The sequence below is a fragment of the Carassius carassius genome, chromosome 6, assembly GCF_963082965.1.
Source record: "Carassius carassius chromosome 6, fCarCar2.1, whole genome shotgun sequence".
Taxonomy (NCBI): Eukaryota; Metazoa; Chordata; class Actinopteri; order Cypriniformes; family Cyprinidae; genus Carassius; species Carassius carassius.
The window spans coordinates 39,729,970-39,754,764 of record NC_081760.1 but is presented as its reverse complement, the minus strand read 5'-3'; the positions used below and the strand labels follow the sequence as shown (position 1 = coordinate 39,754,764).

Genomic DNA, 24,795 nt, shown 5'->3' with positions numbered 1-24,795 from the left:
GTTTGACGTCAAACTCCGACATCAGGCAGACGTTGAATTTTGGTTGAAATAAGCACCACACTGCAACAATGGGTGAAATGCATGGCAGCACATTAAATATATCAAGATCTCAGCAGAGGAGGATTAAACAACTCCACAAACAGCATTACCAGCTTCACTTATTACTAACCAGACTGACTTTATTTCTGTCAGACGTCTACAAAAGCTCTTATTGAAAATTAACAGGGGTTTAACTCTAATGTGTTTAATTTCCATAACAGCATAACAGTTAAACACCATAACAGTGATTAGTTTTTCCATTAGTTGAGCTCTTAACACTTATTATATGTTTTGGCTATTGTGGCTGCTGTGACAGTTTGTTTGTCCAGCACATTTGCAGCCTCAAAGAAAGCTAAAGTGACATGAGATCAGATGATGGCTGTTAATGGTTTTACAATCATCATGAAATAACCTGATTCACTGATGTTTTTTAATCTAACAATTATGTTGTTCCATTAGTACATTCATATTACAAACCCTGTGTTTCTGACACATGAGATCCAGCAGTATTATAACAATCAGTTAAAATCTTTTAACAAACATGAGCTCAAAAAGCTTAACTTATGCTGACACACTCAGACATCAACAATCACCGTATGAATCTCAACAATGGTGACATGCTTCATGCAGCAATGCATGCTGGGAGCCATGCGTTTTATACTATCCCAGCATCCATCCGATGCACATCCATGACATTTCTGTATCCGGTTCACGTACACTCTGTTGCACCTTAGCATATTTTTATGCATGCATATGTTTACAGAATGCAGAACGTGTACATTCTGTGTATAGTGTACATTGTATAGTACATATAGTACATTGTACAGTGTAGCGTATAGTGTACATTCCGTGTATAGTGTTAAATCTGTAGTGCTAACTGTATGTATGTACATATTGCGTTTAATGTGTAGTGTTAACTGTAAGTTTGTCTAATAGAACACTGTGTGTACTGACAATATGTATGTGCATATTGCACACTTTCACCTGTTGAAGTCTGTTGATTATATGTTAACTGTTGCTGCAATTTCTGCTCCATGATCAAGTATCATTAGAAAACTCATTGTGTGTGTTTTGTCTTGTATTGACAGCTGGCCAGTTTCCTGCCAAAGAGGTTTAATGAAGAGCTGGTCAGAGTTTACTACAAAGGAACTGATCAGGCAGCTAAGAATAAAAAGGAGGAAAAGAAGAAACTGGAAGAGGCTGAGGAGTGCTTTCAGATGTGCTGTGCCTCCAATTCTGGGCTCAAATAAGCAGATGAATACTATTGTAACAAAGAGTCAGAGACGTTCGGAACAATATGCAGTGGTTTATTATCAGAATGGTCAAACAGGCAATGATCAAAGGACAGTGTCAGGTATGTCAGGGGATATCCAAAATCAGAAACAGTAACAAGCAAAGGTCGGGGCAGGCAGCACAGAATCACAGTCAGTATAAACAATCAAAAGTTACTGAAATGGTGCACATTGGTCAGAAAAGCAGCACAACAACATGAAAAACAACATTTGTACAATCAATTAAAATATTATTAGTATTTTTTTTTTAAATCTGAATTAAAAACAAGATTTGCAAACAGTGGTTGCAAGACACTTTCATTCATTTATTTGCAGTGGTGTCAAAAGTATTGGCATTCATTACTCAAGTAGAAGTATAGATACTAGGGTTTAAAAAGACTTTTGTAGAAATTGAAGTATCAACTCAAGCTTTTTACTCAAGTAAAAGTGTAAAAGTACTGGATTAAAAAACTACTTCAAGTATTAAAGTAAAAGTAATGTAAGGGGAAAAAATGGCATTAAGAACAAAAGCTTAGGCCGCGCCACAGGGGCCTAATGTGCACTACCCCACCTCCTCAAAAAAACATTATTCTAAAAGCCATAGGCCATAATGACTATAACGTTATATTCAAATGTTCATGTTGAAAAAGTTGGGATGCACTAGGCTACCTGTTTCAGCCGCATATATGCCCATTGAAAATGAACGCATTTTAGTACAATGCAAATACATTAAAGGACTAGAGATATTATGACTAGTTGCCTATAAGTTGTTATGGTGCAAAAAGTCAAACTTCAGAGGCATGTCATCAATAACCTTTAATGGAATGTAAATGTACATCCAAGCTTAGCTGCAGGAATCTGCGAGGGCAATGGACAAGAACATTGGTGCAGGCTTAGTAACAATTACTCTTGTATGGTTGTCTATATACAATAAACATTATAGTGCTGTCAAAATGAATGATTAATCCAAGTGATTAATCAAAAACTAAAAATGAAAAATAACTCATACTCCTAATACCTTTTTGATTGATAGCTTCCTGTATTCAGTACATACGTCTGGTATGGTCCAGTGTGTGTGTGTGTGTGTGTGTGTGAGGGGGGGGGGGTAACGAGTTACAAAGTTGGAATATCCTATTTATCACAACATTGTCAATCGCGTCGTCAATCGCAAACGATCATTTATTAAAACGTCTCGCTACCGAACTACCTACAGTAGCTTAATTTGTTGAGGATGAAGAGAAAGCACCCATTTGGTAAATGAGCCAGTACTGAGAAATAATAACTTTTAAGTAGGGTCCAGTGCCTTTTTGATACTTTTAAAACTGTACCGGCGCCTAAACGGTGCCTGAACCGATACTTAAAAAAAAGAACCACAAAAAAACTATGGATAACATTAAAGAACATACAAATATTCAAAATAAATCCATAGCTTTCATCTTGGATCCTCTCATTTCCCAAGTGTCAGTTATGGTTGCACTAGCAGCAGGTTACCCTGCCCTGCAGTTTAATAATCTAGTTAAAGAGAATACAAGTCCCTTAATCTAAGGCTAATAAATGTATTTCACAATCTGGGTCATTATTTAATACAAAACCACACATAATGTTTCTACTGTATCTCTGCCACTCACTCTGATATTTAGTTAAGATGAGTGCTGTCTGTCACTGTCTTTAATCAGTTCTGTGAATTACTGTATGCTAATTCTTTATAAAGTAGCAACAATGTAGTTTTTAAAATACAGAATTGTGCAAATGTTTTAAGCACATTAGTATTTTCACCACAAAAAAAGGGTTTTAAGCCAGATATTTATATGTTTTGCTGTAGTGTGTCAGTAGGAAATATCAGTTTGCCATTAATTTTAATAATAATCTAGTGCGATTTTGAATGCACAAGCAGTCTGACAACGGCGAAATGAATGTTTGGAAATGTAAACTGATATTTTATACTGACACACTACAGAAAAATATATAAATAAGTGACCGAACACCATTCTTTTAAGTGAAAATACTAACGTGCCTAAGACTTTTGCACAGTAGTATATGTATAAAGTACGTATGATTAAATGAAGTATTTTTAAATAAGTGAAATTAAAGTATGTGTTCCTTCATATGTGTTAAGGGCTATATTTTTGCTGTGTCCTCTGTTTGTGATTAAGTGCGCTTGCGCTGCTCCGCCGCGGTCTGCGGATTGTAGAGCGCACTGAAAGACGGAGAGGAGACCGGTCTGACGCCGGTTTCATATGAAATTTAAGGGGGCTGACTCTGAGGCGATCGGATACCGGTTCCGTACCCAAACCCTACTTTTAAGAAATATATTTTTTGATAAACGAACCCAAAACTGGCTATGTCCTTGCTGGAGTGTGATGTGATTTGTGTCATGTGCAGGTGCGATGGATCGCGTACAAACCAATAAATCAAATTAAAATCCAACCACAATCAAATTCACTCCATCCGGATGGCGCAATTTATCTGGATAGGTTTTTTTTTTTTTTTTGAATGATGACAAGCCGGAATGAAATAGCAGTAACGAAGCTATTTTTAAATTGTAAGGAGTAGAAAGTACAGATACTTGCGTGAAAATGTAAGGAGTAGAAGAAAAAAGTCGGCTGAAAAATAATTACTCAGGTAAAGTATAGATACCACCAATTTCTACTTAAGTAAGGTAACAAAGTATTTGTACTTTGTTACTTGACACCTCTGTTTATTTGTTTATTCTTTCATTTAAAATTCTAACCAAAAACATCAGCTACAGTTTTAATCAATAGTGATTAACAGTCAGGGATGGGCAAAATCCCCAGTGTTAATTTAACACTGAGTGTGGACACATATAAACGCTGAAGCAGTGTTAAAAGTAACACTGAAGCAGAGTTGAAGTTAATGAGATAATTAAGAAGTTAATTGAGTTATGATTGACCATTATTGAAGACACCTAATGTTAACAAGAAGAATCACCAAACGAGAAAATCACAATTTGTGTGTCACCATTATTGTGGTCAGTGTTTGCTTTAGTTGGGATCTTGACCCTTCAGCTTTTAACTTCAGATTTTGTGTTGCTGTGGTAACTGAGTCGTAACATACAGACAGACCAGAGCCAAGGTGATCTTACGGACTTGATTGTGGTTTGGACTAATTATCATGGAGTGACCTGAATGCTGGTTTCTTTACTGTGTACATAAATTAGGTGGATAGAAAAGTGATCCAGCATTTTTGGCATAATATTACATGTTTTTAAAAGTTAGTTCTACATAAAGAAAGAGTTCTTTAGTTTAGACACACATACATCAAGAATCAGCGTAAGCATCACAACAACGGTGACCATCAAAAAAGCATGTTGTAGCCAATAAAAACTCATCCATGGCTCCCATCATGCATTGCGGCATGAATAAATTATGAGCTTTTTTAGTATCTAGTTTTGTGATGTTCAGAGTAGATCTGTTTATGTGAATATGCTGTTTGTCTTCATTGTTGAGATTCATACGCTGATTCTTGTTATCTTTGTGTGCCTAAAATAAACACTGTTTAATAAAAAAATCATAATCACAAGAGACACCTACAAAATGTATAGAAAATACAGACTCTTTCGTTGTGGAATCAAAGCTGTTACAATCGATAATGATCGATAATAAGAGAAGAGACTGTAAATGAGATCAGTGATTAAGGTCAAGCAACAATTACATTAAAACATAATTATCACCACCCGATGATTTTTGCTCTTAGCTTGACACACAAATTTGAAAATTAAAAAGTCACAAGCCAAGATCCCAACTAAAGCAAACACTGACCACTATAATGGTGACACACAAATTGTGATTTTTCTCGCTTGGTGATTCTGCTTGTTAACATCAGGTGTCTTCAATAATGGTCAATCATAACTCAATTAACTTCTTAATTATCTCATTAACTTCAACTCTGCTTCAGTGTTGTGCACTTGAAATATTTATCTTAAAAATGAAGATGATGTTTCCATGAATAACCTTTAGCATCCATGGAATCTTTCCATTCAACAAAAGGTTCTTTACAGTGGAAAAATTCTTTAGATGTTTATAAAGTTCTTCACACAAAGAAAAATGTTTTAAGAACTGTTCTCTGAAATATTTGGGGGGGGGGAGGTCCATGGGGGAAATATTCTGATTACAACATTATGAATTCATATTATGATATCTGTAAGTTTAGGAGGAAAAATTGTGCATCTGTTTTCAGTCATTGCAAAGGTGAGATTCTATTTGCTTGTGTGCTTTTACTCGAGTGATCAAACTCACTGTCACTTTGTGACACAACCTCTTATTTTCCTGAAGAAGCCAGTAGCGTAATCTAGTGGGCAGTCTCTGAATCTATAAAATCTCTGCAGAGTTCTACAGATCATCATTCCTGTCATCCTCATTTCAGGACACAAGAAAGACAACAACAGATCACCAACAAAGTGAAAATGTCTGAAGATAAAATAGATGTTGAAGAAAGCCTTTGTGATATAAAAAGAATTTTCAAGAAAGATTACGGTAATATTTTCATTTTAAGTTTGCTTTTAATTTTTTATGTACAAATGACATTTAAGTGAAATATAAGAATGTAATCTATTAAGTTACATATTTTTATTGTAAGTTTTAAACCCCCATCTCTATAACCCAATATGAAGAATAGTGGGGGTCAGTAACCTTTTTGTGGCATTTTTCCATAGGCTACTGCCACTAAATAAATAAATTAATCACATTTTAAGAAGCTTGCTAACAAAAGGTAACACATTTATGTGAATACACTGTTTGCATCACTTTATTTATATAGTTTGTGGAAATGTGTGATAGCTTTTCACTTAATGTTGTAGTTCTCAAATTAGGAACATGTATCCAGAGATGATGTCGGATAGCAGTAACTTTGCTTCTTAAGTTTAGCATTTTTAACAAATTTAGCATTTAACTCACCTTGATCTCTTGGCAAATTCAGCGGTTTGGTGTCAGTAATGGTTGCTCTAGCAGCAGGTTACCCTGCCCTGCAGTTTAATAATCTAGTTGGAGAGAATATCAGATATTGTAGTCTATTTGTTATTTAGCATTAGTAGTTTAGGAAAACTAAAACATTTTAAGAATTATGCCAATATGTTGATTAATTTGTGCATACAATTCATTCCCAGTTTTAATATATTGATCGGATAAACCTTCCTCAGTCATTCTAAATTTGATTTAGAACTGTTAGCCTACATTTGTGATCTCTCATTAATACTGTAAAGACTTATAAAGCTGAAACAACATATTTATAACAAAGTATTTCTAATAGACAAAAATGTGTCTCCACAGAGAAAAGACAGACAAAAATCACAGAGGATCTGGAAAACGTCAAACAGAAATACTCCGTAGAATTTTCAAAGGACATCATAAAGGCAAGTGAAGCATCAGAATAGAAAGAAGAAAGTTTCTTGTAAATAGTAGGAATTTAGACATTAACAAACAGAAATCATCTCATTACAGTCAAGTGACTGATTAGATGACCTAGTTGGTGAGAGACTGACATGTGCTAAATCACACCTCACGCATAAACACATCTGATAGCTTAACAGTACCATTTTTTCAGTTTTCACATGTACAATATGACCTTATCAAATGTACACTGATTTTTTTTTACTTCTATAATACAAATGATCAAATAAATAATGGCATTATATTCAGTTTAAATCCATTGTGTTAAATCCATAATCTCAAGATAGATATTTAAACATCAATTCAATCATATTTTTGTAAAGTAACTCCAGATGATGCTCTCTGCTTCTGACATTTTCTTTAGGTCAGTTTTATAAAACCTACACCATTTACTATCTTGCAGATCTTCAACGACCCCATTCATGGTCACATTGAGCTGCACCCGCTGCTGGTGAAGATCATTGACACTCCTCAGTTCCAGAGACTGAGACACATCAAACAGCTGGGAACTAAAAATCTGGTGTATCCTGGAGCCACTCACACTCGCTTTGAACACTCAATCGGGTAACTTTTTCCCCTTTTTCAAGGCTGTACCTTTACTTAATTTTCCTTGCAATAAACTGGTTATCATTGTGTGTGTTAGTGTGGCTTATTTAGCAGGATGTCTTCTCAAGACTCTACATGAGAATCAGCCGGAGCTCAACATTACTAAACATGATTTCCTGTGTGTTCAGATCGCTGCTCTTTGCCATGACATGGGTGAGGAGCACAAACATGCACGTGCATATTTACATAGAAAAAAAAATATATCTGTTGGGATAAGAAGCACATAAGTGTGTATTTCATTGCTATTTTTTTATAACAATGACCGCTTACCCACCCCCGAAATTCAATGCCACTGTGATTTTTTTTAATAGTCTGTTTTATTTCATAATTAAAATGTATTTCACACTCATTTCACACTTAGTGTATGTCTAAAAAGTGTTGTAAAGTACCTTAAAGTACATTTGTTTGAGAATAGTTTATTTAGTTTTTCAAACACAACAAAAATTAGAAAAAAAAAATACACTTTGTTTTTCTCATAGTCAACAAATGAACAATAAGGGAAACATTCTTTCTTATGGTCACTATAGTCAAAGTTTGCTTTATTGCCACTGACTGTATACAATTTCTACAACATACTCTTCAACTGGAAGAGGAATGTACATGGCTTTTTTATTGTATGTGTTGAAGTCTCTGGCTCTGCAGCTAAATTTGAAAGAATGAGGTTCATAACTGAACTCATAAAAAAGTAATTTATCAATGACAAAGTAAATTAATAAAAGTAAATTCAAACAGTAATTTATATATAATAAAGGCACGTTACGTTGTCCTTTCAGGTCATGGTCCATTCTCTCATTTGTTTGATGGCATGTTCATCCCGGAAGTCCAGCCTGATGGTAAATGTCTGAGTTTTCTTGATTCAGTGATTTCAGCTTTGCATGTAAGCAATCAATAATTCATATTTAGCTGTTAGATATTTAATGCTGAACCATAACCAAGGCAAATATAGAGATTAATGTATATAACTGAAAGAACGATGTAGCTTAAGAAAATCAAATGAATTAAGTTAAATAAGTTAATTTAATTTATTCTGAATATTTAAAAAAAAATCTGATAGCAAACTGAATATTTTACCATTGCTCAATAATTGTTGATGTCCTTATTAATACAATGTAATAGTTTGTTTATGTTGACTATTATAAACCTGCCTCACACAATGCATAAAATCTCTTCCCATTTCTCAGATGAGCATTGGGAGGTAAGCATCATAATTTCCCTATACAGATATAAACATGTATTTCAAAGTCAGTGTGCTACAAAGCATGTAGAATATCAAGTCAAAACATTCAGTCAAGCTTATTTAATTTTCTTAATGTGTCTGGTCTTTTGAATGATGGTTAAATATGGTAATAGAAGAAATGACTATAATTACTGTAATACGAGTGTGAACTGAATGCAGTGAAAGACAGTAATGCAAACTGAATTTACTTATTAATGGGTTGCAGTCATACGCTAAAAATTGTGTACATTTGTAATTTCAACAGCTGATCTACAACACACAAATAACAGATTTAAACAGTTATGCTAATACATATAAACTGTCTGAATAGAATCTGTCAAAATGTTCCATTTACTCAACTGTAAATGTTCTGCTACTGTAGCACTTCTTTGTGTTCACCAAAAGAATACGGTTTCATTTTCATTCACTTCCATGCTCTGAGCATACACTTCAAAGTTACTTCTTCATAAAATTAGAATAATAAAAAATAACATTAGAATATAAACTACTAAGCAAGTTGTGTAGTTATTGTGTACACTTTAATTGTACTGCTGTGTATTTATGTTGACCTTCTGAAGCACGAGCAGGCGTCTGTTGACATGTTTCACTGCATGAGAAAGAAGAATGGACTGGACAAAGAGATGGACCGCTTCAGACTGAATCTAGATGAAGACATCAAATTCATTGAGGAATTAATTCTGAAAGGACAAAAGGATGGCAAGGTAAAACTTGTGTTTAAGCTGCTGTTTCAGCATTTATCAGGATACAGCGTTTAAGTTCAAAATATTTTCCATCTTGCAGTGGTCAATGAAGGGCAGGACTGAGGACAAGTCTTTCCTGTATGAGATTGTGGCTAATAAAGTGAATGGCGTTGATGTGGACAAATGGGACTATTTGGTTCGGTTAGTTTTTTTTTAAAGTGATGTTTAATTAGCCTATGTCAGACTTCGTACTTCCGCTCAATTTAGCTTCTGTCTATGAAGTAAAGTGAAGTAGCAGAGTTTGGTATTACTAAGCTAATATTTAATATGATTTGAACATGTTATGAACATCTGAAGATAAAGTATAAATATGGCTCATTGTAAATGTGTTAAGTGATTGCATTAGTTAATTCCTCTCTTATTTTACATGCAGAGACTGTTATTATCTCGGCATTCCATGTGGTTTTGACTCTCAGCGTCTGCTGAAATCTGCTCGAGTGTGTAACGTGAACGGGAGGAAACACATCTGCTTCAGAGACAAGGTACCTGACAATTCATCTTTTCATTTACACCATCACTATGTGTGTATATGATTTTGTGTTTTTGTTCTTCACCAAGAGATTCACACCTTTTCACTTATATCCAGCCACTTCTATCAAACTTGGCAACACTTTGAAAGCAGTCTTACTGTGAAAATAAAATACCACGTTTTACCCTGATTGTATCCCTCTGATTTGAATGCTCTATTTATAAGGAGCTGCTGCTGTTTATAACCAGCAGGAGCGCAGTGATGTGTGAACTGAATTTGGTGGAAGTAATGTTTGTGACAGTAAAGTTATTAACCATTATGTTCAATAACCATGAAGTTATTAACAATTTTTCATAATAAAAAATCATAAAAATGAGTAAAAGCAATTACTTTCAAAATGAAGTATCAGTAGTAGTATCAGTAGCGTAGCCAGAAAAGAGACTCTGGGTGTGCATATGAAAATCTGGGTGTGCCACATTTATTGTCAGATTACTGTGCAAAATTATGGGATAGTATTTTTGTCGCACTGCTTCCGTCCAACCATACTCCTAGTGGTAATTTGCAGGTCATGTCAAAATGTCATTAATTGTTAAATGTAATAATTTTCTTCCAAATACGATAATTTTTAACTTCTGGTACGATACTTTGACATTTCCAATCTGGCAACACTGTCTGTTGATGTTGGGCCCGGGGAGGGAAAAACATCCTCATCAGGTGTAACGTTAAGGCCTTGTGTCCGGCTGTTCATCAAGCCAAGGTTTTTTGCTAAAAAAAAAAATTAAGAAAGGAGTTCTGCGACATATTGCCAGCTAGCAATGTGCAATCAAAAATTATCTGTTTATATCATAGATTGCTGGGTCACAGTCAGCTGCTGTTTGCTGATTGGTTGGCAGTCCAAATGTCGGCAGATATATTTTAACAAAAATAATTGAAAATGTAAATTACATTTTAACATTTTTAGCATTATGGCACCATATATTGGATTCTTATTCCTGTGCCCCTGAGAGTATGATTTAGAATGTTCAGTGGCGTCACAGAACTGCCAGATTCAAACAGCTTTCGCGTGTTGGCTGGCACTGAGCCAGAGACGGACGCGCTCAGCGCTTGTCAAATATCACAATTAATATGCAGTGTTTTCAACCACATAATGTTTATTTTAGGTTTCATACATTTAAATATACATAATCACTAGTAAAACAATACATTGGTAGTTTGTAAAATACACACTGATGTCTATGGAAGCAGCAAGAACTATCTAATCAAATGTAATTTGCAGACGTGTTTTATTCATATATCAGACAGACATAGTGTCACGTGAACCAGTTATGTTCTGTGATTGGGCATACGTCAGTACTTACGTATGCGTGACGGATACAGGAAGATAACACAGGAGAGATTCATGTGTATGCGGTTGCGTCATGTTGAAATAAAGTGAGTTAAAGAAGATCTACTGTCTCCTCATATATATATATTACACGAAGATAGTACACTTCACATGGTGTCAGAAGTGAACCCACACAGTACGCTGACTAAAGGAATTAGTTTGACAGGAGAAAACCGGACAGGATGGCAAAGTTTTCGGCGCCGGAGCAGCTTAACTTCGCTAAACCGGAAGATTGGCCCGATTTGAAACAACGCTTCTCCCGGTACCGAATAGCAACGAAGCTTAACAAAGAGCCAGCCGATTTTCAGGTCAGCGCACTGATTTATTCTATGGGCCCGGAGGCAGAGCAAGTGTACAATTCATTCGTCTCGCCGAATGACGACGAGGGAGAGGAGGAGGATTTCGACCATGTGCTGAAGCTGTTTGACGCGCACTTCGTGCCAAAAAGAAATGTGATTTTTGAGAGAGCACGTTTTCATTCGCGGACACAAGAGGCGGGTGAGTCCGTTGAACAGTACATAAGGCACTTGTATGAACTAGCAGCCCACTGTGACTTTCATGAAAAGGAGGAGGAAATAAGAGATAGACTTGTCATATGGATTAAAGACAAAGATCTTTCATTGAAGCTGCAAATGACAAGTGACCTTACTCTGAAAAAAGCAGTTGACATGGCCAGGCATTCTGAGTTAGTGAAGCAACAGAACAGCGAGGCTGGTGCATCAGGGCACGTTGATGAAGTGAAATCAAAAGTTTATAAAAATAAGTGGAAAAAAACACAATACGAGGCAGCAGGAAGACGAAAAGAAAATGAAAAGAAAAACTTGTTGAAAAACTTTAAGTTGAAAGAAAAAGTCAGTGGTAGATGTGGACGCAAACATGCAAGAAACAAATGTCCAGCTAAAGACAGAGAATGTAACAAATGCCACAAAATTGGCCACTTTGCAAACAAATGCAAAACCAGAATGATACAAGATGTGACTGAAGAAGTTGACAGCTTATTCTTAGGATCAATAAATGAGACTATGACCAAGAATGAGGCTACAGTGGATGAAGTCATCACAGATACAGAGCCACCATGGCGCACAACACTAGTGATATGCCACACTCCAGTCAGCTTCAAGATTGATTCTGGTGCTGACACGACAATAATAAATGAGGCTACATATAGCGGCCATCTGTGTCAAGCCGAAACTTAGTCCAGTCACCTCTAAACTGGAAAGTCCAGGAGGAAAAGTGGTCCATTTGGGGCAATTCCTAGCTAAGACGCAAGAGACAAAAGGAAGAAAAACAACAGACTGTTACTTTAGAGTAATAGTGGCAAAGTCTACTTGTGATAATTTACTGAGTAGATCTGTCAGTGTTCGTCTGGGTCTAATACAACACATTGAAGAAGTCAGTGTGTTTGGGGAACTAGGGCTGCTTAAAGGAGACCCCATAAAAATAGTCCTAAAAGAAAATGCTAAGCCATACAGTGTCGTAGCCCCTCGCCGCATACCCATTCCGCTGCTACCTAAAGTAGAGGAGGAGCTTAGGTGAATGGAGGAAAATGGCATAATAGAGTGCGTGACGGAGCCTACAGAATGGGTAGCGCCTATGGTGCCTGTGTGTAGGTCTCACTAAACTAAACGAGAACGTGAAAAGAGAAAAATTCATCTTGCCGACCACAGACAGCATCTTGCACAAACTGACTGGAAGTAAGGTGTAAACAACTCTGGATGCTGCCAGTGGATTTTGGCAGATGGCTCTGGATGAAGAAAGCTCAAAATTAACAACCTTTATAACACCAAATGGTCGATACTGTTTTAAACGGCTCCCATTCGGGATAACATCAGCACCAGAAATATTCCAAAGGAGGGTGCAAGAACTACTGCATGATCACGAGGGCACAGTAGTTTATATGGATGATATTCTTGTGTTCGGAGCTACTCTGGAAGAGCACGACAGCCGCCTGAAAGAGGTGATGGAGACAATCCGTGCATCTGGCTTAAACCTTAACTGCCAAAAGTGTAAGTTCAGGCAGGCTTCCATTCACTTCTTGGGCCAGGTCATCAGTCAAGAGGGCGTAACTCCAAGCCCAGAAAGAGTGTCCGCCATCACCGCTCTGGAGACACCTACAAATGTGAGTGAGTTAAAAAGAGTACTTGGTATGGTGAATTATGTCGGCAGATACATACCCAACTTGTCACAAATCCTTCATCCCCTTAACGAGCTGTTAAAGAATGCAGTAGCATGGGTGTGGGACTTGCAGCAAGAAGCAGCCTTCCAGAAAGTAAAATCGCTGATATCCTCTGCACCCATTCTTCAGTACTTTGATCCAAAACTGCCCACCGTAGTAGGTGCTGACGGATCCAGTTATGGATTAGGAGGGGTGCTGATGCAAAATCATGGAGGCACACTTAAACCGGTAGCCTACTGCTCTCGTACACTAAATGAAGCGGAAAAGAAGTATGCACAAATAGAAAAGGAGTGTCTTGCTAGTGTATGGGCCTCAGAAAATTTCTATCTATATCTGTGTGGTCTGGAAAGCTACAAACTACTAACAGACCATAAACCACTGGTGACACTCTTTAACCACAGAGACCTAGACAAAACTCCACTAAGATGCCAGCGACTTCTGCCTAATGAAGTTTAACCCAGTCGCTGAGTACATCCCAGGAAAACACCTGATAGTACCCTATGTGTTGTCAAGGCACCCAGAGTCAAAAGTGGACGACACAAAACTGAGTGAGGACATCCAGGCATATGTGGACTCCATCGCAGAACTGGAAAGGCCTAAAACAGTGCTGGAGCGCATAAAAGCAGAGACAGAGAAGGATGAAACCCTACAGAAAGTTGGACAATACATTAAGTCTGGCTGACCGCGATATAGAAAGGATGTCGTGAGACCTGCTCTAGACTATTTTATGGAAAGAAGTAGTCTCAGTGAGCATAATGGACTGGTAAAGAGGGGAAACCAAATAGTAATCCCACAAATAATGATAACTGAGATGCTGGAGAGAATCCACCATGGGCATCAAGGCCTAAACAAATCCAGGGAGAGATACAATGATGCTATCTGGTGGCCAAAGATAAGCCATGCAGTAAAGGAGAAAGTGTCCTCATGCCCACACTGCAATGAGCACAAACCAAGCCAAAGCCGGGAAACACTCATCACAACGCCTTTGCCGAAACTTCCGTGGCAAAAACTAGCTGCAGATCTTTGTGAGTTTAAAGGAAAGCACTTCCTGGTTGTTATTGACTATTATTCAAGATGGCTTGAAGTATTAAGTCTCACCCAGACCACGAGTGAAGCAGTTATAAGTAAGCTGATGAGCATATTTACACGGTTCGGGATACCTGAAGAGCTGATTACAGATAACGGCCCACAGTTCACCTCACGGCAGTCAGGACTTCACATCTAAGTATGAAATCCAGCACACTACATCAAGCCCATACAATCCCCAAGCTAATGGGATGGCGGAGCGAGCTGTCAGGACCGCTAAAAGCATCCTTAGGCAAAAGACCCCCAGCTAGCTCTCCTGATCTACAGGGACACTGCTACGGAGCCGACAAAAGAAAGCCCAGCCAGACTCCTCATGGGAAGGAGACTGCGAACCACAGTTCCCAGTTCACCATCAGTTGAAACCGTCATGGCCAAATCTGTCTACCGTCAGGCAGACAGATGCCAAAGCTAAGCAGGCCTACGAATACACCTACAACAGGAGATACTCAGCTAAGCAGCTTCCCACCTTGGGGGTCAGAGACAGAGTGCGACTGAAAACAGACTCAGAAAAGACATGGAGAGGCACCGGGGTGATTCAGGCTTCGTGTTCCACTCCCCGTTCGTTTGTGGTGAAAACGCCACAAGGAGACACCATCAGACGAAACCGGAGGCACCTGCAGATTGTCAACCAAGAAAGGAACGACTCTCCAACACAATCACCAAAAGTGTCCACCCCGCCGGGCAGCATAACATCAGCTACCTTTCCAACTCAAAATAATTCAGAGACTGGTAGCATAACATCGTCACCCAGAGTTTTGAGAACACGCTCTGGACGTGTTGTGAAACCTGCCGTCAAGTTAACTTACTAGTCAGAAGAAATGAGTTAACTAGTGATGTTCACAAATGAGTACAGACCACTTATGTTGAAGGACAAAAGGGAAGGTCTGAGAAGAATGTTTGTTTATATTTGCTTGTTCAGATGTAATTTGTTAATGTCTACTTAAACAGCAAGTTAAAAATAATATTGATAAATAGAATAAGAGATCTTATGTGTATTTAATACATTTTCAAAAAAAAGAGAATATGGAAAATATTGTGTATTATGCGGAAATGTAATTTCAGACTATGTTTCTGAGAAACAGTTGTTTTGTTTAATACTGTATGAATCCTTAGACTAAAAGTGGGAGATGTCACGTGAACCAGTTATGTTCTGTGATTGGGCATACGTCAGCACTTACGTATGCGTGATGGATACAGGAAGATAACACAGGAGAGATTCATGTGTATGGGGATGCGTCATGTTGAAATAAAGCGAGTTAAAGAAGATCTACTGTCTCCTCATATATATATATATATCATTGCCCACTATAATGGTGATACACAAATTGTGATTTTCTCGTTTGGTGAGTCTGCTTGTTAACATCAGGTGTCTTCAACAATGCTCAATCATAACTCATTTAACTTCTTAATTATTTCATTAACTTCAACTCTGCTTCAGTGTTACTTTTAACACTGCTTCAGAGTTTATATGAGTCCACAGACTCCACACTCAGAGTGTTAAATTAACACTGGAGATTTTGCTGTGTACCTTTCACTATATAATAATAATAAACACAGTTTCTGTGTTCAAGTATTTTAATCTGTTTCTCTCACAGGTGGCTGATAACATTTATGGGATGTTTCACACCAGATATACTCTTCATCGTGAGGCTCTTCAGCACAAGATCGGCTATATCATTGATGTCAAGTGGGTTTTGTTTGAATAAGAGCATATTTATGCATCTCTTTTTCTGCTTGCATCCTGATATTTCCCCTGATTTTGTCATTGCTCACAGGTGTATGCTTGTTTCTTTCTGTATGTTAGGATCAAAGATGCCTTCGTACTAGCCAATAACCAGCTAAAGATATCCGAAAAAAAAGATGACATGTTAAAGTACACAGAACTCACAGGTCAGAAACACCATGGGTAGAAATTGAGAGAGAGATGTTCCTTTCTAAAAAAAAAAAAAATACACTAAGTAAAAATAAAAGAAAACCTATTTTGGCTATTTGATGTGGCTAATATTAAATTGAATATATATTTGATCAATTAATCATCTAAAGTAGTTATCTACTTTGTAATAGAAAACAGCTGAAGGGAGCACTTAAATCGCTTAACTTTGAACATCAAGGTCCAACTGAGTTGTCACCGGATTAAATTTGATTCACCTGCCTATACATATATAATATTCAGATCGTATGCTGTTTTTATGAATGTTGACTATTTCCCTTTCCCCTTCTCTTTTTTCACAGATCACATTTTTGATCAGATCCTGCACCCATCAGACTCACACCGTGATCTGACTGCAGCTCAATGCATTCTAGAAGATATTGTCGAGAGAAAGCTGCCAAAGTTTGTGGGAGAGGCCCGACTGAAGGAAGATGGATTAAGGGTACTACACCTTGTGCAAACATGTGCAAATATAATAGTTTTACTTTATATTGATAATGGATATCAAAAATGTATATTTAGAATTTATATTTATATTTATAATAAATATCCATATGTATTTGACTGGGTAACTTTTTTTCCATCAAAAGCTCTTAGCAAATGCAGACAAAACATGAGGACAAATTAAAAGGAATTAGCCAACTGATTTATCTGAAATATTGGTGAGACTGTAAGTGGTAGATCCACTTACTGTATTATCAACAAAAGGAAGACAAAAGTGCAATAAAATAAATTAACAAAAGAGAAACAAGAGTAATCAATAACTCTTGAATTAATTTCATGAATGGAAAAGGAATAAAGTGCATAAGATGCATAAAAGTGATTCAGTTGGGTTTTACTATGGCAGAGTTACAGTTGGTTATCTTCTGAAAAGATAAACAGAAACTAAAAAGGTGGAAAAACTTCTCATGCATCAAACAAACGATGAAGATGGCCAATTTTTTTCTTATTTTGTTGAAATATATATTTTGTTCTATTTAGTTCTGCCCTTCGTAATCAACAGAAGATACTTGTATGTTTCCCAGAACACAAATTAAGTTCAGTTTACCTTGATCTTCCAAAAGTTTTCACCCCCCAGCTCACAGTATTAAGAACTAGGGCTTCCCAAACGTTTGAATGGGGTTATTTTAATAATTTCAGCAATTTGTTGTCTTAGGGTTAGGGTTATCTTTTATGTAAAATATTTTACTCAGGACAGTACTAAATAAAAAAAATAACATGCATTTAGTATGATCTCTCTTATTTTTTTAAAATTATTCACATTTTCACAGCTTCTGAAAGTTGTTTCCAAACTTTTGCATTCCACTTTATATGCATGAAATGTTCAGTTTCTAAGCTTTTTATTGAGAAATCACAGGACAGTGTTGAGAATACATTTCCACGCTGAATGATTCTATTGCTCGCAGGATCCCCACGTGATGTACGTGCTACTATCTGAAGCCTATGTGTGGCATTATAGAGCAGCACCGCATTATATTAGAACAGTGATGAACTGACCTGTACTAATAGATGTTTTAAACGTGCATTCACCCATTTAGTTTTGAGCATCCAGTAATATAATCGCATGTGTCTTGTGGAGAACTTTCAGTCTTCATTTATTTGTCATGTCCTGTTTGGAAATGGAGCATAAATGTGCAAGTCCTTCAGAGATTTCTTATCCTGTTGCGCCCTCTAAAGGACCAGCGACCAGTCGACTACAAGCTTCAGGGCAGAGCATTAAAGTTGACTAGTCTGTGCAACCCCTACCTTGAAGTGAAGGTTTGCTTGCCTTGTTGCAAATGTCTGTCTGACTCAGAACAAGGCTGACAACATTGTCTGTTGAAAGGGGACCTTTATCCCTTTACAGTCAGCAGGAGATTGCAATTTGCCGCTTTTCCTTTCTACTGCTGTGATTGGATGCTGGCATCAGAGGGACAAGTCTTTAAAGTGTCTTTAAAGTTTTACTGATGCATTATTCACTTTCCAAACCACAGCCAGAACACTTTTGGAAATATTACCAATGCATTAAATACCAACATGATGGAAATAGATGAACTGTCAAAGATGTATTCATGTGTCCATCAACAGCCGAGTTTGTGTAAAATGTTGTTCTACACATCGCTGTCACTGAGAATACTTTTTTCTCCTGAATAAGTATTGAATGGATATTTTGTAGTTTACATCAGTTATTTGGTTTCAAAACATGGATCTGTGTGATCTCTCTGTTTCACCTACTACTGCTGTATTTTAGTCCATCAAGTTCCACTCAAAATGTAGCAAATCTTTGTCCACTACTGTGGTCAGAAAGGGGCCCCACCATACCTGGGCCCAGGATTGTGCTATTCATTACACAGCATATCTTTACTGTTCATCTAATTACCATGAGTAACAATACATATGCAATGAAAGTAACAAATGCAGCTACCAGAAGATGACAATCTCATAGGAAAGCCTCGATCTCTCTCCTCTGTTTGGAACACTCTGGCTTCTTTTGTACTGTTCCACTCACACCCACAGCAAAATCCCCAGTGTTAATTTAACACTCTGAGTGTGGACACATATAAACGCTGAAGCAGTGTTAAAAGTAACACTGAAGCAGAGTTGAAGTTAATGAGATAATTAAGAAGTTAATTGAGTTATGATTGACCATTATTGAAGACACCTGATGTTAACAAGCAGAATCACCAAACGAGAAAATCACAATTTGTGTGTCACCATTATAGTGGTCAGTGTTTGCTTTAGTTGGGATCTTGACCCTTCAGTTATTAACTTTAGATTTTGTGTGGCTGTGGTAACTGAGTTGTAGCATAGAAACAGACCAGAGCCAAAGCAATCTTATGGATTTGATTGTGGTTTGGACTAATTGTCACGGAGTGGCCTGAATGCCTGAGTTCAGGTTTCTTTACTGTGTACATAAATTAGGTGGATAAAAAAGTGATCCAGCATTGGCACCCCATAACATGTGTTTGCTATCCTTCTGTGTCAAATTAATATGTGGATGACAGAGAGTCTAAGAGAGTGTTAGAGAGAGTCAGATCACACAGAACCTATTCTGTATGTTATTGAAGATAAAAACTGTGTCTGCTTTTCATTATTATTATTATTATTATTATTATTATTATTATTATTATTATTTAGTCTAGTACTTGCATATGTAATTGAATAGTTACCTTCTGAATCCTTTAGGAAGAACTGAAGGCCAGATTAGAAGAGCAGCCTGATAAAGCCTCCAGGATTAAAGTGTATCAGGTATTGTGTCACACCCCGGACTCATTATGTTGTGTTTTCCATTCCACATGTTCTCTGTGACCCAGTTTCTGTCTCCCGTGTTTGGTTAATTTGATTCCAGGTGTGTCTATTTTCTTCCCCATGTGTCCCATGTCCCTATTCATTTAGTCATTCTTTTCACCTGTGTTTCCGAGTATCTTTTGTATAAAAGTCCTAGTCCTTTCAGTCTGTGTTTGTCGGGTCTGCAAGTTACATATGTGTATCTTCCCCAGTGGTCTATGTTGGATATCCCTTATGTTGGATTAATAAGCTCTTATTTCGCTTATCCTCAGCTCCATTTTCCTTCTGGATAGCGTATCGCGAAATCTTGATTCTCACTCAATTCAAACATTTATGGTATGAAATCGTCATGATTATGAATTTTCTTCACACAAAAAGTAATTGTTGTCTTTACAGAGAAAAATAAAACACATGAATTTCATATTTGGGTTTCAAACATTTGGACCATTCATGTTCCAATACCCCATGTTTCCCATATGCAAAATCAATGTTTTGAACAAGTTGATTTTATCATGATTGCACAAGTGAAATTAATGTGGTTTTTCTGAAAGGGTGGTATCTTTTCGAGGGGGAAGTCGTGGCCTAATGGTTAGAGAGTCGGACTTGTAACCCCAAGTGTCATGTCACTTTCCCTATTATCTATTTTTTCATGGTTTTTAAGTTTGCAAAAGTTTTGTGCCAGGGATATTCTTACTCTATCTACAATATTAAATAAAGTATGTGTTATTATAAAATGACTATTTTTGACTAAATATCTAGACGAACATTAATATATATATGTATATATATATATATATATATATGTTATATATCACTGCATGATGTTCATACACAAATTGAGTTTTTTTCAGATCTTTATTTAACACACTGCATAACTTACTATTGAAGATTTTAATAAGCCTTACTACTCTTACTTGTTTTGTAGTGATATATATATATATATATATATATATATATATATATATATATATACAGAGGTGGGTAGTAACGAGTTACATTTACTTCGTTACATTTACTTGAGTAATTTTTTGGGGTAACTAATACTTTTCGGAGTATATTTAAAGATGGGTACTTTATACTCTTACTTGAGTAAATTTTTGGGGAAAAATCTGTTCTTTTACTTCGTTACTGTGGGCGACGCTCCTCTCGTTACTTTATCTTAATGCAATAAATGTTATAAATGCTTCAGTTTATTCCAAACGCGCCGTCTGCTTTTCTCTGGGCAATGAGCGATGCCCATTCGCGAATGATTCATTCTTTTGAGTCAATTCTGTTCAAAGGCTTGATCAAACCAATCGGCAAACGAGTGAATTGGTTCATGAATCAGTTTGAATGAGTCGTTCAGTTCCCTGTCGCACGCGCTGAGCGTCTGAAGTGGTTCACTCAGAGTTGTAACGTTTAACATCAGCAGCGTTGAAAACGTGGCTATGGAACTGCACTGAATTGAAAGCAAATCTGCAAAGGCTATTGCTTGCGATGGAGATCCTTATTAGATGAACACCGCATGTGCTGTCTACTGTTTAACAGGTAATAACTTGGGCTACATTCGATTACAGTACACGATACCACTGTGACATTAGTTTGTTGTACGTGTGTGGCTTATAACAGAGGGGAGTCAAGAGATAGATGTGTTTATACAGCGCTGCGCATTATAACCAATCACACATGATTCTTTTGAGCTTATTAAAGCATTGGCCAATCAGAGGTGTTCAGATGAGTCATCGCTGAAATGCCGGTGCTTCCTTCACTCGCTCGCTGACTGAATACCTCTTTCTGGCGAATTCTCTCGTCAGAAACAACAAAGTGCAGATGTGTGTACGAATCTTTAATTAAGATATTGATTTCACAGTGTTAACAGCTTCAGTGATTTTAATGGGGGTTTCTGAGAGTGATTGAAATCTAGACTGTCAGTGAAAACTATCTTTAATAATGTAAATGTTATTTGCTCTCTTTCTGAACAATGAAAGGTTAGTAGTAATATTTATATCACATTAACTTTCAGTGTTAAATTCACATTTAATATAAAGTCAGTCGTATTAAAAATATGTTATGGCATGACACCTATATCTGTTACTTAAGTAAACAGACAAGGTTTTATAATAAATTACATAAATTGGAGTAAAGGCTGATGAAATATATACATTTATACACGCACACATACATTACATACATTTTATCTATATATCTAAATAAAAATAGGCTCAGTATAAATGACCCAAAGTAACTAGTAACTAACTACTTGAGTAGATTTTTTTCCCGATACTCTTTTACTCTTACTCAAGTAACTATTCAAGACTAGTACTTTTACTTTTACTTGAGTAAATATTTCTAGAAGTACTTTTACTTTTACTTGAGTACAGTTTTTGGGTACTCTACCCACCTCTGTATATATATATATATATATATATATATATATATATATATAATTTAGTGTAGTTTTTGACTGATTGATTCTTGTAAACCTTTAGGAAGAACTGAAGAATAAATGGGAGAAGGCAAGGATTGACAGCCCTCTGACAGTTGGGGACTTTGAGATTCATGTAAGTTTCAGTGGGTAAAAATAAGACATTCATTTATTTTTCGTTTATTTTTCTATCCCATCTAAAATTTCTTCTCATTCAGGTTCTTGAGATGGGATTTGGTGAAGTGGGTAACGAACCCATAGATAATGTTCATTTCTACAGCAAAAATGACCTAAAGACAGCCTTTAAGATGGAGAAGTACCAGGTATGAAATCTTAATTTTATCTCATAAATTGACAGAACTATCAATGAATATGTGACTGAATCCTGATCTCTTTAGTTTAATCTCTATTCATAGTCCTGGTAGGAGAAGTGCTGGTTAACATGTTGTGTTTGGTTTATCCTGTTTTCACAGGTGTCCAGTCTCAAGCCAAAAAGGTTTCATGAATATCTTATGAGGGTGTACTACAAGAAAACTGATGGCAGTTATCGGGATGTCCAGCAGAAGGCAGAGAAGAGCTTTCATGAGTTTTGCAAGAACAATGAGTTAATTGATTTAGGTAACTCTGCATTTCCATCGATTTGTAGTGAATTATCATCTGTTGCCAAAATCACAGCTTGAGCTACATGAAATGTATTACGAATGAGAAAGAAGTCTGTCTGTCGGACTTCATGTCCGGGTCAAATTTTCATCTAAACACATTTATAAGGCCATTCAGAGTATTTGTGTTTGTGTGTGTGTGTGTGTGTGTGTGTGTGTGTGTGTGTGTGTGTACTGTATGTGTGGTTTCAGATGTTCCAAAAAATTTTCACAATTAAAAGAAATAAAAATAATAATTATTATTTTATTTTTTTGGTGAATCGTGATTTATTTGCGAAAACATCTGATGCAGATTTCACATACCTTTTTGGGTATGCATGCTTGGTGAATAAGAACCATTTTTCTTATTTATTTTACTTTTAATATTTGGGCCAATTTTCACATTATTCTCTAGACATTATGATTTCTCATAGCAATGAAACTCCATCAGCCAAAGAACACATTATCAATTATACACATACTGCAAATGTATATGATAAGTGCCAAGGTCTGAGACGTGCAGATGTGCAACATTAATTAAAAGGCATTTTAAAGTACTGAAACTTACATATGACTGAAGTAAAATGGTTGTGGAATTTATAATAAATTAATTATTGATTTTTCACTGTTTCACAAAATTTCCATATATTTTTTTATTACAACTGTGGCAAGTTGTAGTTATTTTTAACACACTATAGTAAAATATATTGTGCTCAGGTCCAAAAACAGTCATTAAATCATTATTAAAATCATGAAATTTATTAAAATAAATAAACTGAAACACAATAAAATATTTCCTACACCATATATTATTTCCTTTTTTTACAGGAGTCGAAAATGGGTCTGTTGGAAACCTGTCACAAAACAATCAACCTTCCCCAGGCAAGGTAAAAATGCAAATGTCACTATTAAATGCAAGACTGAAAAATATTATTACATAGTCTAAGAAATTTTTGTAACAAACACTAGGCTCTGGTGGAAAGTAAGAAATCACAAGACGTCTGGTCAAACACATATCAGCTCTTAATGAGTTGTGCAAACACATTTATGCAGTTGTGGATCTGAATTAATTGGAAATAACAATAATTACATTATTACAGATTATTTGCCCTCACAGAAGAACACTGTAAGAGTGTTGTTCAGAAATATTGCAAGATGAGAAAGTGTAATCCTATCAGTCATGTTATCATGCATTGCACCACCCAAAGTTAACACTTATTGTCAATAATATTACTAAATAGTACTTTTAGCAATAAGATACATGTAGTCTACATTTTCAAAGATATACAAGTATAAATCTTTTTTTTTCTGTTTTCTGACGTGTGATCGCAAAGCAATTGAACACTGAGAATTACCATAAAGCTTTCTCTTTACCCTTAATGATCCTATATACATACTCAATAATAAAAGACACTGTATTATGAACACAAGATGATATGCTCACAAATCAATATTTCAACATATTTTACATATTTACGACTACTAAACAGATTATGCAGGAATGCATGCAGTGCGACATCAAACAAAGAATCACAAATCTTGTGTTCCTGGAGTTCCTGTGGCTCTGTGGTAGAGCATTGCATTAGCAGTGCAAAAAGTCATTGATTAGATTCCCAGGAAACACATAAAAAATAAAATAAAAAGTAAAACCTGAATGCACTGTAAGTCGCTTTGGATAAAAGCATCTGCTAAATACATAAATGTAAATCAAACATCAAATAGTATGCTTGCAATATATATTTTTTAAAGTAATTAATAAATGAACAAATTACACATTGGTATATGAATGCACTCTGTCACATCATTTAAAATGAGCAGTCTAACTTCATCAATGTTCCTCTGAGTATGCCCCGATGGACAATGGCTGCACCTGTGGACTGATCTTCATTAGAAACTTAGAGGGGGAGACAATTAATACAACTGAAAACACAATAAAAAAAGAAAAACAAGCTACTATACTAAAATTACACAAAAAATGAGCATGTCGCTAACTAGCGTAGACGCTAGCTGCCAGCACACAACATTAGATTAAACTAGTTGTGCAGATAATGTGGCTCAGTGGTAGAGCTTTGCATTAGCAGCTCAAAAGGTCATGGGTTTGATTCCCAGGGAACACGCATACTCTCAGCCTTTGGAAGTAAAT

The 24,795-nt window shown here is 36.3% G+C and overlaps 2 protein-coding genes across 2 annotated transcripts; both read left to right on the top strand.

The window, feature by feature from the left end:
* Positions 1-1,357: 1,357 nt before the first annotated feature.
* LOC132141760 (deoxynucleoside triphosphate triphosphohydrolase SAMHD1-like) lies at positions 1,358-23,722 on the top strand. Its single transcript, XM_059551422.1, has 15 exons — positions 1,358-1,393; positions 7,080-7,279; positions 7,359-7,474; positions 8,095-8,161; positions 9,112-9,259; positions 9,315-9,439; positions 9,672-9,780; positions 16,009-16,100; positions 16,218-16,303; positions 16,646-16,785; positions 19,509-19,571; positions 22,079-22,150; positions 22,233-22,337; positions 22,488-22,632; positions 23,706-23,722. The coding sequence occupies exons 1-15, from the start codon at positions 1,358-1,360 to the stop codon at positions 23,720-23,722; spliced, it is 1,521 nt and encodes a 506-aa protein (XP_059407405.1).
* LOC132142874 (uncharacterized) lies at positions 11,307-12,750 on the top strand. The gene is made up of 2 exons (XM_059553059.1): positions 11,307-11,974; positions 12,008-12,750. Exons 1-2 carry the CDS (start codon positions 11,334-11,336, stop codon positions 12,345-12,347), a joined length of 981 nt encoding a protein of 326 aa, XP_059409042.1. The 5' UTR covers positions 11,307-11,333; the 3' UTR covers positions 12,348-12,750.
* Positions 23,723-24,795: the final 1,073 nt, after the last annotated feature.

What these genes read in the sequence shown, in the direction of transcription:
- LOC132142874 (XM_059553059.1), top strand. Translation starts at nt 11,334, where the DNA reads ATGGCAAAGTTTTCGGCGCCGGAGCAGCTTAACTTCGCTAAACCGGAA. An exon ending in GAAAATGAAAAGAAAAACTT is followed by an intron (nt 11,975 to 12,007) that starts GTTGAAAAACTT and finishes AGAAAAAGTCAG; the next exon opens with TGGTAGATGTGGACGCAAAC.
- LOC132141760 (XM_059551422.1), top strand. Translation starts at nt 1,358, where the DNA reads ATGGTCAAACAGGCAATGATCAAAGGACAGTGTCAG. An exon ending in TTGGGGACTTTGAGATTCAT is followed by an intron (nt 22,151 to 22,232) that starts GTAAGTTTCAGT and finishes CTTCTCATTCAG; the next exon opens with GTTCTTGAGATGGGATTTGG. An exon ending in TTAAGATGGAGAAGTACCAG is followed by an intron (nt 22,338 to 22,487) that starts GTATGAAATCTT and finishes CTGTTTTCACAG; the next exon opens with GTGTCCAGTCTCAAGCCAAA.